General features: G+C 34.7%; 1 protein-coding gene across 1 annotated transcript; it reads left to right on the top strand.

Moving 5' to 3' along the window:
* Positions 1 to 3,542: 3,542 nt before the first annotated feature.
* LOC145799315 (glyceraldehyde-3-phosphate dehydrogenase, cytosolic-like) lies at positions 3,543 to 8,839 on the top strand. Its single transcript, XM_082888867.1, has 5 exons — positions 3,543 to 3,631; positions 3,727 to 3,826; positions 4,496 to 4,692; positions 4,803 to 4,886; positions 8,818 to 8,839. The coding sequence occupies exons 1-5, from the start codon at positions 3,543 to 3,545 to the stop codon at positions 8,837 to 8,839; spliced, it is 492 nt and encodes a 163-aa protein (XP_082744993.1).
* Positions 8,840 to 17,882: the final 9,043 nt, after the last annotated feature.

Here is a 17,882-nt window from a genome sequence, read left to right as displayed (position 1 = left end):
CTCGAGTTTGACTCACACTCCCCAGATGGTTAATATATACGTACGCATGTAAATCAAAGCACTCGTCTACTCATGAGAACGAGACAACAATATACATATACAAAACATCTCACTCATGAGAACAGCATAACAATGCCAAGCCTAAGGCATTCAAATAAATCTCATAATCTTCACTTTTTTTTTTGTACACTCTCTCTCACCACCATTCAAATAAAACAACAATCTATGGAGTCTTGGTGGAGTATAAGGAATTTATCTATGGGTTCCTAATTAATTTTAATTTCATATAACCATGAGTGTGATTACAACCATAAAATAAATCCATATAAAAACTCTAAACATGGCATACACAACTAATCAAAATAATTAAAATTAATCAATCAACTAATAACCCTAAACCTTACATACACAACTAAGGCCAAGTTTGGCAAGTTGAAAAAAAGCTAAAAAGTTAAAAAGTTACTCAAAAAATTAAAAAGTTATCACTATTCACCAAAAGTCAAAAATTACGGCTGCACAACTCTTAATCTTAATTTTTCTCTACACACTAATTTATACAATTTTTTAATACACATTTTTCCATAAAAAGTCAAAAAATTAACCCAAATATCCATATTTTTTTCCTCAATTTTTTAGTCTAAAAAGACAAAAAGTGCACTTATATAGGACACCACAAACAACCCCTAAATAAAATAATTAAAATCAATCACTCATCTAAAAATCCTAAACCTTACATACACAACTAATCAAAATAATTAAAATCGATCAATCATCTACATAAAAATATGAAATCAATTCAATATCAAATAAATAAAAGTAAATAAATAAAAGTAAATAAATAAAAGCAACAATTTAAATATAAATCAAGAAAAATAGATTTTATACTCACAATATTTTTTTTAAAAATCAAAAATTCACTTAAAAAATTAATAAAACCACCAAAATAAAATCATAACCCCTTTTTCCCTTCCCTTTTCCTCCATCGGCCATCTCTCTTTTCCCTCTGTTTCTTTGATTTGTCACAGTGCACCCCCTCTCTCTCTTGTTTGCTCGCGCGCTCTCTCTCTCTCTCTCCCTCTCTCGGGTCTACTCTTCTTCTAAGAAAATTTCACATCCACTTTATGATTATATATAACCTAGGTTGTGTTTTCAAAATATATATATATATATATATAATCTAGGTTTAAATAACCTAAAAATATTATATAATAAATAACACATTAACATTATATTTTATTATATATATATAATATAGATACAACTTATATAAATATATTATATATGATCAATACATATATAGATATAACACCTTTTATATACGTATATAAAATATCTATATAATAAGATAGAAAGGTTTTTGAAAATGTGTAAAATGTATAAGAGATACATTTGATTTGAACGGCTAAGATGAATCTTACATTTATATTAACGGTTCAGATCAATTATAGTCCCGCCCAAACATTTCTCCTGAGCTTTCCACCAACCCACCTCTCCCCACCTTCCCTCTCTATCTCTCTCTCCCTCTCTGCTCTCACGTCTCGCCATTCCCTTTTTATCTCTCTCTTCCTTTCGAAATCGGACCCTTGGCTGAAGAATGTTTGAGTTCATCTGTGGTGTGTGAAACAGCGAGCACTCCTCTCTTGCTCAAAGCCTTAACCGCATGATCAAGAGGCGATTGAGATTGAGATGGAGATAGATCGACTCCTCCAGATTTTATCAAAAGCGTTTGATCAGGAAACATGCACTTGGACACAAAGTTAGGGTCCAGTACGCCGTCGACGCCGTGGATGGTGAGATCGGCTGGCGGAGATCGCGAGATCGCGGGATCGCCGTAGATGGTGAGGCGATTGTTTTCTTGGATCCAGAGATGGCGAGATCGCCATTGAAGCCCTTGGAGACGAAGAGGTAGCGATTGATAGAAGAGATCATTCATGGGTTTTTTCTGTTATCATTAATTGTTTTGTTTTTGGTTTTTTTGTTGATGAATTTTCAGTGTGTGTTGCAATTTTAGGCAAAAATAGAAGAATTGAAGCTGAAATTTAGAAGACCCAATTCAATTCAATTGATTTATTTTTCTTTCTACAATCTTTGTTGGAGCTGAGTACGAGAAGATTTGGCAATATCAGGTATTTATCAGGTTACGGCTTCATGAGTTTTGCCTATTATCATTAATTGTTTTGTTTTTGGTTCTTTTGTTGATGAATTTTCAGTATGTTGAAATTTTAGAATTGTAATGGATGATTTTCAAGAGTATTAGGTGTTCATTATAATTTTTACTTAATCTATTCAGCTACTCTTGGGATACTTTTGGGATGATTGGGATGATTAGGTGTTCATGATACTTAATAGAATTGTAATACTCTTGGGATTTCAAGAGTATTAGGTGTTCATGATTTTCAACATTATTTTCAACATTACAATTTTGAAAATACTCTTGGGAATTATACAATTGAGTGGTCTAACTTTTTATATATATACAATTGAGATTAAAATGCAATCCTAGCGTATGCTCCAGCTTCATTATACTTCAACACTACAAAATTAGAGGTTAAATTTCTCTGATGTGGAAGAGAAAAATGAAGAACATGATAACAAGAAAAGGGGCAGTTCTAAAATACCAAAGCCTCTTGTCAAATACCAAAGTGCAATGGTATAACACAACCAAATAAAACTCAATGACATGTGACAATAGACAATAGATAGGAAAACTTCCACAAAAGGCTTAGAAACCCAGAACACAGTGTTATTGCAAACTTAACCTTGATGAAGTACGAATACAATTAAGTACAAGACATCGTATCCAAAATTTTACGAGCATGAATACTAAATAAAAGCATTCAATACCAGATATTATTTTCTTTTCTTCAGCCATGCTATTTCATTTCATTTTGTTTTAAAATTTAGTTTGCCATTTTGTGCATTTCCATCTAATAATCAAATCTGAAAGTAAGCAGGCAGATAAAATGAAGCAAACACTGTCACAGCACATGATAGAAGCGCTTCCATGGCATATAAAAAAGGTTTATAGGGTTCCGGTCCTATTCTTAGAGCCACCAATCAAGAGTAAGAAAATGAAAGAACAACATATATGGGACAAAATTAATGGTTAAATCTTCAAAATGTAATGAGCACATTTATTAGATAAACTACACGACAGAAATTCATGAAGCTTAGATGCATAACGCTACCACTACAGATCAATTTTATGAGAACTTACATCGCCTACGCATTATGATACTTCTGTTATTTCTGCTCTGCCCCCAGAGAACTCCAGGGACCCCACAGAAGTTAACAATTCCTGCAATTCAAGTCCAATGTTAGAAGAAAAAAAAGTTAGACCACTCAATTGTATAATTTTCAGGTTTGTATTTGTGAATGTGCGATTTCTGGGTTTTTGACTGTTTATTCAATGTTTTGAGAAATGTGAGGTTTGTGAGATTTTGTTGGTTTATTATTGAGTCTTTGTTTTTTGGGTTTGAAACTAATCATTGTGAATCTGTGATGTGTTGTGAAGACATACATGTTCAAGTACGACAGTGTTCATGGACAATGGAAGCATCTCGATGTCAAGGTCAAGGACTCAAAAACACCTTCTTTTTGGCGAGAAACAAGTCGCTGTTTTTGGAGTCAGGTAATTATGCCCTTTATTCTCTCAATTCCGTTGCAATTTTTTTGAATCAGAGTATATTTAAATGAAAAGTTTTAATTTTTTTTGTGTATTTTTAGGAACCCTGATGAAATCCCATGGGGCGAAACCGGAGCCGATTTCGTTGTGGAGTCTACTGGAGTTTTCACTGATAAGGAAAAGGCTGCTGCCCACTTGAAGGTTTGGTTTAATTTCCTATTTGTTTTTTTGTTTTTTTAAATATTTTTTTGTTCTGATGGAAATGTTTTTTGATATGTATAATTGGGTTGATTTAGTTGTCTGCATCTTTGATCTGTGATCAAAGTTTGAATCGAATATAACACTATTGTCTCTATCATTGTTGTTGATTTTTATGCATCGGTTAGATTTTATAAATGTGTTGATTTGGTTGTCTGCATTCAAAGATCAGTGATCAAAGTTTGAATTGAATATAACACTATTCTCTATCATTGTTATCGGGTTGATTTAGTTGTCTGCGTACAATGATCATTGAAGTTTGAGTTGAATGTAACACTATCTCTATCATTGTTGTTGATTTTTGTACATCTTGCTTAGTCGGGTTGAAGTTTGAGTTTACTTTGAAATCTTTGACTTGGGTTCATTTCTGTTTATCATCATTTCTGGTTTCATCTTTGGGATTCTTTATAAATCTACTGATCAACATTTGAGTCTTAGATCACAGTTTTTGAGTCTTTCTCATTACTCAAATTTTAAAATCACTAAATGATTCACCTAATGATCATTGTTCGAGTTATTTTTGAAAACAGGTTCATGAACCAAACATGCTGTCAAGAACCAAACAGTTATTTTTAAAATCACTAAATGATTCCCAGATGATCCTCTTCACAGGTTCAAGAACCAAACATGCTGTCAAAAATTGCTTCAGTTGATCGGAATAACCTTCCGAGTTCCAACTGCGAGTTCCAACTGTGGATGTTTCAGTTGTGGACCTCACTGCGAGGCTTGAGAAGGCAGCTACATACCAGCAAATCAAAGATGCTATCAAGTGAGTATTCAGATTTCCTTCAAATTCACCTCATTATGCAGTATATTAGATTGGCAAATTGAGATTTGCATAGTTGTATGAAATTTCTTTGGCTGTCAACTCTTGATTAGCATGTGATGAGGTCTTTTATTCTTTCTTGGTTAATTTCAGGGAGAAATCTGAGGGCAAACTCAAGGGTATTTTGGGGTTCACCGAAGACGATGTGGTCTCCACTGACTTCATAGGGGACAGCAGGTAGATTGTTGTACTATTTACCGTCTTAATACTCTAGCCGATTGTGTTACTTAGCAGTTAAATGCCGTGAATTTGAAATATAAAACAAAAAACAGAAAATATGTAGGTCAACTGGGCTTCTGTTTTCATTGGAAGAAGATGACAAATGGGCTTATGTTCCTTTCTTAGGTGGAATCTTACTTAAACCTTTATTAGTCAATTGCACGTGCCATTTCACACCCATTTTTCTTCCTTTATTGCATTTTCTTTTTGTTAATAGTAAAACCAATACAGACCAGTGCAATGTAGGAATGCAACAAAATATGTAGGTCTTCTGCTTTTAATTTTACTAAAGTATTTGCACTTGGGTCTTTTTATAATCCACAATAGGCCAGTGTATTGAGTTTTCTATTTGTACTTGAGTACCGACATTATGTTTTGTTCCTTTCTTGACTTGGGTTCATTTCTTCCAATTATGAAAACTTTAGTTAGGCCTGTTTCTGTTTTCATTTTCTATTTTTGTTTTCAAAAAACAGGTAAAAAGGATAGTGTTTTGTTTTTTGAACAAACATAAAAAGGTTGGTTGGTGAACTATTTTTTATTTAATTAAATTTTTGTAATGAACAAAACCCACTTTTTAGGAATTATTTTTCGAATTTTCATAAACCATTTTTGCTTAGCAATTAAAAAATTCACTTTTTTATTTTTTATTTTTTATCTTAACATTTCATTGTTCCTTTTTTTTTTTTTTTCTTTGAAAGCATGAAAAACAAAGAAAACAAAAGCATAACCAAACAGGGCTATATAGGAAAATTATCCAGTTTTATGTCACATGAAAAACAGATGACAGAAAATCAAAACATTCGAGTATTCATATGTATATATAATCATAAATATTAAAATTATGGCCATTTTTAGAATTTTTCATTGTCTTCGCTTTTCAAAAAGACTAAAAACAGAAACACAACTAAACGGCTAGGAAAATTATTTGTTCTATGTCACATATTGGGATCATATACTATCCTAGAAAAATATATAGCAAAGAAGAAAATACATACCTTTTTTCCAGATCTCATGTCAATTTTATCCTTAAATAGTGTTGGGAATAAATTTAAATTTAAATAGTGTTGGGAATAAATTTAAATAGTGTTGGGATTAAAAAATAAATTTAAATAGAGTTGAGATTAAATTGAAATTTAAACAGTGTTGGGGTTAAATTTAAATTTAAACAATGTTGGGATTAAATTTAAATTTAAATAGTGTTGAGATTAAATTTAAATAGTGTTGGGAATAAATTTAAATTTAAATAGTGTTGGGATTAAATTTAATAGTATTGGGATTGAAAAAAAAAATCTAAATAGTGTTGGGATTAAATTTTATATTAAATTTGTAATTTTATCAAATTAAAAAATAAATTTAAATAGTGTTGGTATTACTTGAAGAACCGACCTGATCAGCAGAATACGATGGAGGTGGTTTTGACCACTCGGTTGTGGTTGAGATTGATGAATTTAATTCTTATCTCAGATAGACATTGAACTTAATATATAAAAAACCATATAATCGACTCAATCAACGTATTCATATGCATACAACTTGAAACATGTGTGTTTATTTTCTAAATTAATAACTTGAATTCAGCTTTAAACAATTGTCGCTAAAGGGCTTTAAACAATTGTCGTAGAGTATAGTCTGTTAAATATATTTTTATAACTGTATTTTAATCTTAATATTATTTACACCGACGGGCATACGCTAGTATATAAATATTCAAATTAATTATATAATTAAATAACACATTAAATTAATTAAATAGCATATTAAATTCTCATGTAATTACGTAATTAATAAAGACAAAAATAAAATAAAATAGTAATACTAAATAATGACTTACGAAAAATTATGATCGCTACAGTTAATAGTACAGAACTGATACAAAGCTCTAAATCTAAAGTTATAATTTGAGCTCTAGTGATGTGACAAGAAAAAAAAAAAACAAACAAAACAAAACGCAAACACACACATCACATCACAAGTGAGACGCACCTGTTTAGAGCTCTCTTAGAGCTTTACAATTAGAGCTCCAAATTATTTTTTTAATAATAATAAGTTCAACCATATGATATAAATTATAATTATTTTATGTGATTGGTTTCAATCTACTTTTAAAATTCCACTGCTTAAACATTAATATTAAAATATAGAATAGAATAATATGTGAAATGTTTATACTAATTTTTATTTTTTTATTATACATTCAATGTCCACTCATACGGTCCGGCGGTAAAACACAAAAAGCTAAAAGTTATTATAAAAGCTAATAACCAAAAGAGAAAACAAACAAATAAACAAACAAAAAGAAATAAGAAAATTTACCATGTGCACCGCACGTGTACCTCTGCAAGTAGTAATATAAGAAAAATGCTTGGGAGCACTAATTAGTGCTCCCACTAATTAGGTGGCAGTGAGTTCCGCCATTAATGATGTGATGTTTTGGTCTTGGAGTTGTGTTTTTTTTTTTTTTTTTTTACTTTTTTAATGCATTAGTGCTATTAGTGGTGATATTTTTAGTGGGATGAATCATTGTTGGTAATATAAATGTGACAATTAAAAACAGAAAAAAATTACTATTAGATATTTTTAAGAGGAAATTTACTAAAAGTTAGGGGTGCAATTTTGTTATGATTTCTTTATGCAGAAAAACTTAACCACTGCAAAGTTATACCCTGATGTGTTTATAATTATTTTTATCTTTTACACTAATTTGTATAATTTCCCCTATTCTTAAAGAAATACTTTAATTAATTAATAGAAAAATTACATTCACAGTCCCTATAATTTACTTTTTCTATCAATTTGATCATTGTAATTTTAATTGCATCAATTTTACCTTTGATTTTTTTTTTGGTGTCAATTTAGTCAAATTGATTACACCTCTTAAAAAATTATACTAAAATTGAAGAACAAAATAATCCATTCACACTTCTCAAGGAGGTTATAGGGTTATCATTCAATTTGAAATAATTATTTTGGCTATAATTTTTGTTCAATTTCTTATTAGATATCAATTTCCTAATCTAGATGCACCATATATATATTTAGTGATTTTTTTCTTCAAATTTCTTTACAATGACTAAATTAGGAAGACAATTTGTTTTTACTAAAAACCTAACAGTTTTCAAGCAGTTTTCATGTGACGTAGGGCATATAGGAGACAAGTTTTGAGTCACGTTCTTTCCGCCCTCCTTGTCTTGTTATTGAGTTTTCAAAAAAAAAAAAAAAAAAAAAAAAAGAAGAAGAAGACTAACTATTCACTTTGGTTGGTTCTAATTTTTTAAAAATTGAGTTTTTTTATTTTTCATATTTTTTTATTTTTAGTAAATTTTTTTAATATTTTAAGTAATTTTTTAGGATAAATTACAAATACATCCTTTGAAATTTGCTTAAAGTACAGATTACATACCTCATTGTTAGTATTTTTTATTTAACAGAATTAACTAAAAAAATGAAATTCATAATTGCTCTCCTATACAATAATAAAATTATCTAAATTATTAATTGAAACATATTTCTAACATCATTAAAAACTGTTAATTGACTTGATGATTTATTAATAAAATGAGCAATTTATTATGAAATTAAAAACCTCAGGGGTGGAATATAATTTTTAAAACTACAGAGGGCGATTCATATTTTAATCAAACCTCAAAATTTGTATATAGAATTTATCTTTTTTGTTTTTTTTTAACTTCTTACTCATAATAGGAGTGGATCCCATACTATGTGACGATATATGGTCTACTTTCATTGTGAATAAGCGATAAAAAATATTGTAAAACAAGATATATGACACTTGACGAACATTTGTTTTTTTTTTTTTTTCTTTTTTTCTCTTTTTATTTGGGTACTCTAAATTTTTTTTTTCTTTATTTCTTTCTATTATTGGTAACAGGAATAATTCTGAGGTGATTTAGAAAGTTAATTAAAAATTAATTTTTTAACTTTTTAAATTTTTTATGTGAATAATAATGTAATTTAAAATAAATTAAAAATTAATTTTTAACTTTTTATCTTGTTCCCAAATCTGTAAAAATATATTCCAGTGATGTGATTTCAATTATGCTCGGTTTTATTATCTTTGGTGGGAAATAGGAAAAGGGATAGTGACACATAACTCTTGAATTCAAACATTATGTTTATTTAATGTGCGAAGGGGATACATTAGGTTATTAAATGATTGACGTGTTGTACTCTTTTTCTTATTATTTTTTTTTAGTTTAATTTTTTCTCATTATTTATCCTGGGATAAAAAATGAAATCGGGATTTGACGTGACAAAATATTCAATATCTTGTAATAAAGCACAAAGTGACTTTTTGAGTCCTATGTTTACCATAACAAATATTAGAGCATCTTCAATCCTGAATCAAAGTTTTCATCAAATCTAAATAAAAAAAATAACTTTTTTTTCAATCTGATACCGAGCGTTCCAACGGTTGATTTTCATTAAATTTTCATCAAATCTGTGCCGAGATAACCGGTTGGTTGACCGAGTAAGCCAATTTTTTTTTTTTTTTTGATTTTTTTTTTTTTGAACTTTTTAAACCTTTTAGTGACTGGCCGGTCCACCGGCTAGTCGACCGGTAAGGCAAATTTTTTTTTTTTTAACTGTTTGACCTTTTTTTGGAACTATTTGAACCTTTTGGTGGTCGACCGGTTGGTCGACCGGCTGGTCAACCGGTTGGTCTCCCCCAACGGTCATGCACAGTGTTTTGATGAAATGCGGAGCCTGTCCTCATTTTGGTGAAACGTTTGGTGAAATCTGTTGGAGAAAAATGGTTGAATAATGTGTATATAACTCACACATTTAAGACTCATCAGTTTTACAAAATTGATTGGGCAGTTTTGCTAGCATTAGTTGCTAGCCTTGATGGCTAGAGGTGTAATAACCCTCACCACTGCTTACCGAATGAACACTGATTACCATTGAACTGAACTGATTATGACTGATAATTGAACTGATTAAAGTACTGAACTGACTGATTGGAATCTGGAATTAATTGACTAACTGTATCTGTTTAAATGCATAACCTATCTATTTGACTGTTTGACTATCTGTTCGTGTTTTATGTTTAAACTGCTAATTGAAGGCCTCATCGGCGGCCGAACCGAGAATTGATTGATGTTTTATGACCCTCATAATTAATGTGATTTTATGGTGTAATTATCTGAAAACTGATTAGGTATGATTAAATTAGATTAAATATTGACCAATTGCAGAGTTTGACTCATTTACAACTTTGCCCTTGAGTGGGCCACTACCTATACACCTTTGAGCTACACCACACTTGAATCAAAACATTTCCTCAGCCTTGTTTGAGCTCTTGCCGACCTTAGAGAGTGAGGAAGGGAGAGTAGTGAATTCAACATAGAGATTTGGCTTGATTCTTGAGGAATTGAAAGCTTAAGTGCATAATTGAACCTCTAGACTTGCATTCAAGGAACCTAGGTATGAATTTCATCTTTTGATTTGTCTTTAAGTTGATTCATGCATGGTTCATGTCTAATTGTAGAGCTAAGTCATGAATTGGTTCATTAATGGTGAATTGAAGCTCATTTCATACATGCATGTTTGAATTGTTGAGTTGTGAGTTGATTTCATGGTAAAATGGTACATGCATGTCCATAATTTTGTAATGGTCTATGTTTTCATCTTGTTTTTGGATCAATTGGCTCCTTAGAGCATCAAATTGAGCTTTGAGTTGTTTAAAATTCATGCATGTTTGCATGTTCATCCTGTTCTTGAAAATGGTTTGAAATTGAGTTTGAATTAAACACCCTTGGGCTTTGATTTCTCAAAGTTGAGTTTTGAATCATGTTATTCTATGTGTTTACAAATGTTTTCTGGAGATTCAGCCCAAGAGGTCGAGTTTTGAGTTGTTAAAACCTGGTTTTTGGCTTGGAGGTGCAATCTGGGTTTTCCAGATTTTGCACTTCCGCTCGAGCGTGGAAAGTGGCGCTCGAGCGTGGAATCCAAGCATCCAGTATTTTCTCTGCACTGTTTTACAGTCCGCTCGAGCGGAGGATTGGGCGCTCGAGCGGAGGCATGTGTCGAGCGTCCGTCGAGCGAAGATTTCACCCATCCAGTACTTTTACAGTACGCTCGAGCGGGAAAGTTGACGCTCGAGCGTGTACCTTATTGCATGTCCGCTCGAGCGGGTAAAACCGCGCTCGAGCGGAACTCTGTTTTTCTGAAACTTCTGAAATTGCTTTTTGAGTACATCTTTGCATCCTCATCCCATTCTAGGCATTCTTAGGCCTAGTTTAAGGCATCTTACTGAGGATATAGATGTAGAACACACCGAGGCATTAGGGGTTAAGTTATTATCTTTCCCAGCTGTGTAGCTTAGTGTGTTCAATCTGTTAATTGTGTAGGGTTGGCGACTGGGGAGGCACGCTCTAGCATACAGTAGCCCAGAACTCTGTGAGTAACGATTGTGTAAAGATATGTTCAAAAATGATTATTTTCTGAACAACTGAACTGTACTGTTTCTGAATTGAATACTGTTAATTGAATGAATGTATGTCCTATATTTTGAACTGTATTGTGGCATCCTTAGCACCTACTGTTTACTATTTACTGTTACTGTTACAGAGATCTTTGTCGGTTCCCTTGTTGGAACCACTACTGTTTACTGACTGATGGCCATCACTACTGTTCGGTCTTTTAAGACCTACTGTTTACTGTATTGTTATGCTAATGGATGTACCACATATGACTGTACTGACGGAATGACTGAAATACTGTTTAAATGAACTGTTTTCATACTGCAAGGACATTCATTCTTAACCTCTTTACGCATTATGTTATTCACTGGGCTTTAGCTCACTGCTCATATATATATGTAGGTGTTCAGGCACCAGACCGTGGCTAGGAGCGTCAGGGTTACTCCAGTTTTGTCAAGCCAGCCTATGTGCCTCACTGCGAGGTTCCGAGCCTATCGTGCTAAGGCTTAGGGATGTTTTAGGATTTTCCCTTCTGTACTGTCTTACTGTTTTGTAATAACCGAATGGATTGTATAGACTGAATGTTACTGTACTGTTATGTAAGGGATTGGGTCCCTAGTCTGAATGACTGTATATAGTGTGCATACTGCTCTGTACTGATTATGTTTATATATATGTGAAAAGTCTTTTTGCATACAGACTGTCACAGCTCATTGGACATTGTTTATTTACTGTTTTGGCTTCCGCCAGGCCCTGTACTCTGTTTTACTGTTCTACTGTTTAGCAGGCCTTCGGTAATCTCGGATTACTGGTCAGTTACGGTGCTAAACCCATAGGGCCGGGTTTGGGTCGTGACAAGAGGCTCCTCCCTTCTCCCCCATGGTGTATAAAAGGAGGCCCTATTCCTTGAAAAGAGATATAGAATTTTTCCTTGACATCCATACACTGTCAGTCTACTTCTCCTATAATTTTCTTCTTGAGAGAGAGTATTGCCGTTGTCTGTTCGCTAAGCTAATCAGAAGGTGCTTCTGTTGTAGTTGGTAAAAAACCATCGTATCCTGGGAAGTAGACGCCGGCGTACCTCCAACACCCAACGGTGAGGCGGCGAATCTATTTTAAGGAGACTGTGGTATCACACAGGCTTCGGTTTGCTTCCTTTAACTATTTTATATTTTATCTGTATTTTATTCAGCGTGTTATTTTTCCTGGGATTGAAGGTTTGTTTTGTTCATCTCATAATTTTGCGATATGCAATGTGAAATTATGTAATGTGAGTAGTTTTTCCCAACAAGCGTAAAATAGATTCGACGTTTATCATAGAATTAGATTACTAGATTCATAAGTGTGTGTAATAATTTTGCATGTAATTGGCCACTGGTAGTACTAGCGAGTTAATTGGTTTATTAGATGCATGTACACAGGGTTAAGCTTTTGATTTTGCCATTTTTTGTATGCTACTGTTTGGTCTTCCCATGGAATGGAATAGGCCACTGTTATCAATAGGGAAGAAGAGTTCCATTGGTGCAACGCTAATTCACTGTATTTTCTAATTAATTTATTAATTTATGGTGTACCGATTCATGCCTTGTATTTCTAGATTTACGTGCTTCTAGTTCACATGCTTCTAGTTTACAATATAAATTACATGTTCATTCGGGCTTAATTTTTAGTGTAATTTACATTTCTAGCATGTTTATTAGGTAGTAAATTTTCATGTAACTTGTACCTATTAATCTTTAATTTAGGTGTGGAGTTGTAAGTTTATAACTTACCTATATTTAAATTCGTGTTAATTTTTCTAGAATTATTTGCATGTTAATCATGTCATTTGCAATTCTTGCCTAATAATGTGATTTAAGTATTTAGGAGTTATAAAATGTTTGTAACTTGCCTCAATTAATTACATGTTTAGTGTACCATAAGTTCATATGTAACCTTTATCAATTTAAAATATGATTTAATTATATTTAATTTAGGTCTGTAACTTATATAGTTAATTACATGTTTATTATGTAATTAATTTTTTTTTCAGTTTTTTTAGTTTAAATTCTAGATGTGTAACTTAAGGGTTGGTTTTAATCTTTACTTACAGTTATTTATTAGTTTGTTTGCTAGTACCCTCCCCTTCAATCACTACTTTGCCAAAAGCAAAGAAAAGCTGAGGGAGGTTTTGTTGTATTTTGCTGCTAACTCTTTATTGCAGGAATACCTATGGAAATGGGAAAAATGATTAATTTGGACTAAATATTTGAAGCAATTGTTTGCTTGAGTATTCATTTGTGGTTATTCACCAATATGTAAAGCACGTTTTATTTGCTTGAAATTATTGTAGCAATTTTGTTGTAATTGCTTGTACAGTTTGGAACTTGGTGTGTTTAACCTAGTTCATCCCTTGAAAAATTTAATTCTTAAAGTTATTTCCCATGGACTAGGAGTCAACATGCTCTTGAAAGTTTTGTCTAAGGTTAACTGGGTTTTAAGTGGGACAGGTGTGACCCCTCCAGTCTTCTTGGAAACTTTCCTGACCATGTTCGATTCTAGGTTGCATGGTGAGACTAGTTTTGAATTAAATTTCCAATTGTGGGATTTTCTAGTGTTAAGTTTGATTTCTGGAAATACAGAATAGTAAAAATTCTGCTGTAATTTTTTAGAAATGACAACTGTCTCTGATGCTGCTACTGCTGCTGCTAATGTTGGTGGGGATCCGAACCCCGGGGTGACTGGCTTGCCAACCCCTGCTGTGACCTCTGTGGTCAATCCTCCTGTTGTTACTCCGGCTAGGGATGGCAATTTGAACCCGGCCCGACGGGGACCCGACCCCCAGTCCCAGATAAGAATGGTTTTTCCCCGAAAAATACCCCCGTGGGGACGGGGATGATATTCAAAATTAAATCCCCAGTGACATTCGGGCCGGGGACGGTGATACATATTTCATCTCGGGCCCCGGCTCGGCCCCCCTCCCCGGTTAGCCCCGACTTATATTATATATATATATGTTTAGTTTGGTTTGGTCTCTCTTTAAATATTATATATTATATATATATATATGTTTAAGATGGTCACAGTGTAGAGTGTAGACTGCACTCTCTCTCTCTCTCTCTCTCTCTCTCTCTCTCTTATCTTCTCTCTCTCTCATTCTCTGACCTATGTTACTCTCTCCCCCTCTCTCACATTCGAAACCCTAACCTCTCAAACCCAATCGTCGACGTCGAACGCAGATGAGAGACGATCGCAAAGACGATCTGCCAGAGAGTCGATCATCCCGATCATCGACGCAGAGATGATCGCAGAGACGACACCGCCTCTGCTATTCCACCATCGAAGCTCCTCTTCCCTCCTCTTTGTCGCCATTTCTATTATACTCTTTCTTTATTTTTTTAATTTGTTGGGTTGTTGTTGTTGTTGAATCTGTTGGTGTGGTTGTTATTGAATCTGTCAGATCTGTTGTTCTATTTTTTTTTTTTTTGTTATTGAATCTGTTGGTGGTGTTGTTAAACAGCAGATTTGTTGCTGAATTTTTTTTTCCACCGGGGAATTTTCGGGGTCGGGGAAACCCGATCCCCGTTAGGGGACGGGGGCGGGGGCAGCAACAGGTTCCCCATCGGGGATCGGGGCCAGGGATGGGGAAATTTTCACCGTCGGGGATCGGGGACGGGGAGGGTGATCCCCGGCCTCGCACCGCCCCGCCCCGCCCCTGCCATTCCTAACTCTGGCTATTCCGGGAGGACCGCTCAATCATCACGAGCGCCCGGAGAAGTTCACGGGCAGCAGAAGATGCTGTTTTATTTGACTACTCTAAGCCTTGCGAGGTTTCTGAGTGAAGATGTACCAGTCGTAGAAGAGAATGAGCAAGATAAACAAAAGCTCATGGCTCTGGACGCTTGGAAACAAGCAGACTTCTTATGCCGGAATTATATTCTGAACAGCTTGGCGGATCCACTTTTCAACGTGTTCTATGCCAAGAAGTCGGCTAAGGAGTTATGGGATGCCTTGGACAAAAAGTACAAGACCGAGGATGCTGGGGTAAAGAAATTTATCGTCGGCCGGTTCCTGGACTTCAAGATGGTGGACTCTAAAGCTGTCTTGAGTCAAGTCCAAGAGTTCCAAGTGATTCTACACGAGATACATACAGAAGGGATGGTCCTAAGTGAGTCATTCCAAGCAGCTGCTTTGATTGAGAAGCTGTTTAATGGCTGGAAAGACTTCAAGAACTACTTGAAGTACAAACGAAAGGAGATGATAGTCGAAGAGCTCGTTGTCAGGCTCTAGATTGAAGAGGACAGCAAGAAGAAAGGAGAGAGTACCTCCACTGTCAAAGCCAACATGGTTGAGCATGGCGAGTCCTTGGGGGCGAGGAAAAAACCACCGACAGGCAAAAACTCAAAGTTGGGGGCTAGAGGAGGAATCTCCAAAAGGCCAGCCTACAAGCCAAAGGAGCCTACTTTTAGGTTCGATGGCAAATGCTTCAACTGTGGAAGTGACGGGCATCGGGCAGTTGATTGTCTGAAGAAGATGCCCTACAAGAAAAACCCTCCCCAACACAAAAACCAGGCACATATGGCAGAAATGGAGGAATTGTCACACGATGTGGATGACATGCATCTGTCAGTCGTCGTGTCAGGAGTGAACATGGTGGGGTCAAACCCGAGGGAGTGGTGGGTGGACACTGGGGCCACTCGCCATATTTGTGCAGAGAAGAGAATGTTCACAACTTTCGAATCGGTTTCAAACGGGGAGAAGTTATTTATGGGAAACTCTGCAACCTCAGCTGTTGAGGGTAAATGCAAGGTGATCATGAAGATGACTTCAGGAAAAGAACTGACTTTGAACGATGTCCTTTTTGTGCCGGACATTCGTAAGAACCTTGTCTCGGGGTCTCTCCTAAGCAAGCATGGCTTCCGCATGGTGTTTGAATCAGACAAGGTCGTGTTGACCAAGGGCGGGGTCTATGTGGGGAAGGAATATATGTCAAGTGGTATGTTTAAATTGAATGTAATGACACTTATCCCTAAGATTAATGAGAAAGTTTCTTCTTCTGCTTATATGCTTGAGTCCCCTAATTTATGGCATGGTAGATTGGGTCATGTAAATTTTGACTCTTTACGTAAATTAATCAAGTTAGATCACATACCATGTTTCAAGATTAATCCACAACACAAGTGTGAAACTTGTGTAGAAGCAAAATTGACAAGGTCTTCTTTTCATTCTATTAAAAGAAGTACCCAGCCTTTGGATTTAGTGCATAGTGATGTATGTGACTTGAAAGTTGTACAATCACGTGGTGGCAACAAGTACTTCATCACTTTTGTTGATGATTGCACTAAATACTGTTATGTGTATTTTCTTAAAAGTAAAGACGAGGCTATTGATAAATTTATTCTTTTTAAGAATGAAGTTGAGAATCAATTAAGCCGAAAAATCAAAGTATTGAGAATTGATCGTGGTGGTGAGTATGAATTCCCGTTTGCCGAGACTTGTGCTCAATTTGGGATTATTCACCAAAGCAGCGCCTTATTCGCCTCAGTCAAATGGTGTTGCTGAGCGAAAGAACAGGACGCTGAAAGAGATGATGAATGCAATGTTGATAAGTTCTGGGTTGCCACAGAACTTATGGGGGGAAGCAATTCTCTTCGCGAATTATATTCTTAATAGAATACCACGGAAGAAAATGGACAAGACTCCATATGAGTTGTGGAAAGGTCACAAGCCTTCATATAAATACCTACAAATGTGGGGGTGTTTTGCAAAAGTGGCGGTACCTGCACCCAAGCGGGTTAGGATAGGTCCGAGAACCGTGGACTGTATTTTCATTGGTTATGCACAAAAAAGTAGTGCATATAGATTTCTTGTGCACAAGTCTGATATTTCAGATATACACAAGAATACTATCATGGAATCTAGAAGTGCATCTTTCTTTGAAGATGTATTTCCGTGTCGTCCCCAAGACAGGGTTCCGAGTTTCATGAAAGAAATAGATGATCACGAAGACGATCACATGGATGATCAAACAGCTGATCAAATAACTGATCAAGTAGAAGATCAACCTGATGAAGTAGATGAGCCAAGAAGGAGTAAAAGGGCTAGAACCACAAAGTCTTTTGGTCCAGACTTCTTGACTTATATGTTAGAGGGAGAACCTCGAACATTCCATGAAGCTGTGACTTCACTTGAAAGTCCTTTATGGAAAGAAGTAATTGAGAGTGAGATTGACTCCATCTTACAGAACCATACTTGGGAGTTGGTTGATCTACCCCCAGGCAGTAAGGCCATGGGGAGTAAGTGGATCTTTCGAAGAAAGATGAAAGCGGATGGGTCAATTGACAAATATAAAGCTCGGCTAGTTATCAAAGGATACAGACAGCGAGAAGGCTTGGATTACTTTGATACGTATTCACCTGTGATAAGGATTACATCCATTCGCATGATGATTGCAATAGCAGCTTTATGTGGTTTAGAAATACATCAGATGGATGTAAAGACAGCTTTCTTAAATGGAGATTTAGATGAAGAA

The sequence above is a fragment of the Camellia sinensis genome, chromosome 9 (assembly GCF_055761805.1).
Source record: "Camellia sinensis isolate YWXY chromosome 9, ASM5576180v1, whole genome shotgun sequence".
Classification (NCBI taxonomy): Eukaryota; Viridiplantae; Streptophyta; class Magnoliopsida; order Ericales; family Theaceae; genus Camellia; species Camellia sinensis.
The sequence above is the reverse complement of the archived record's forward strand: the minus strand, read 5'-3'. Positions and strand labels throughout refer to the sequence as shown.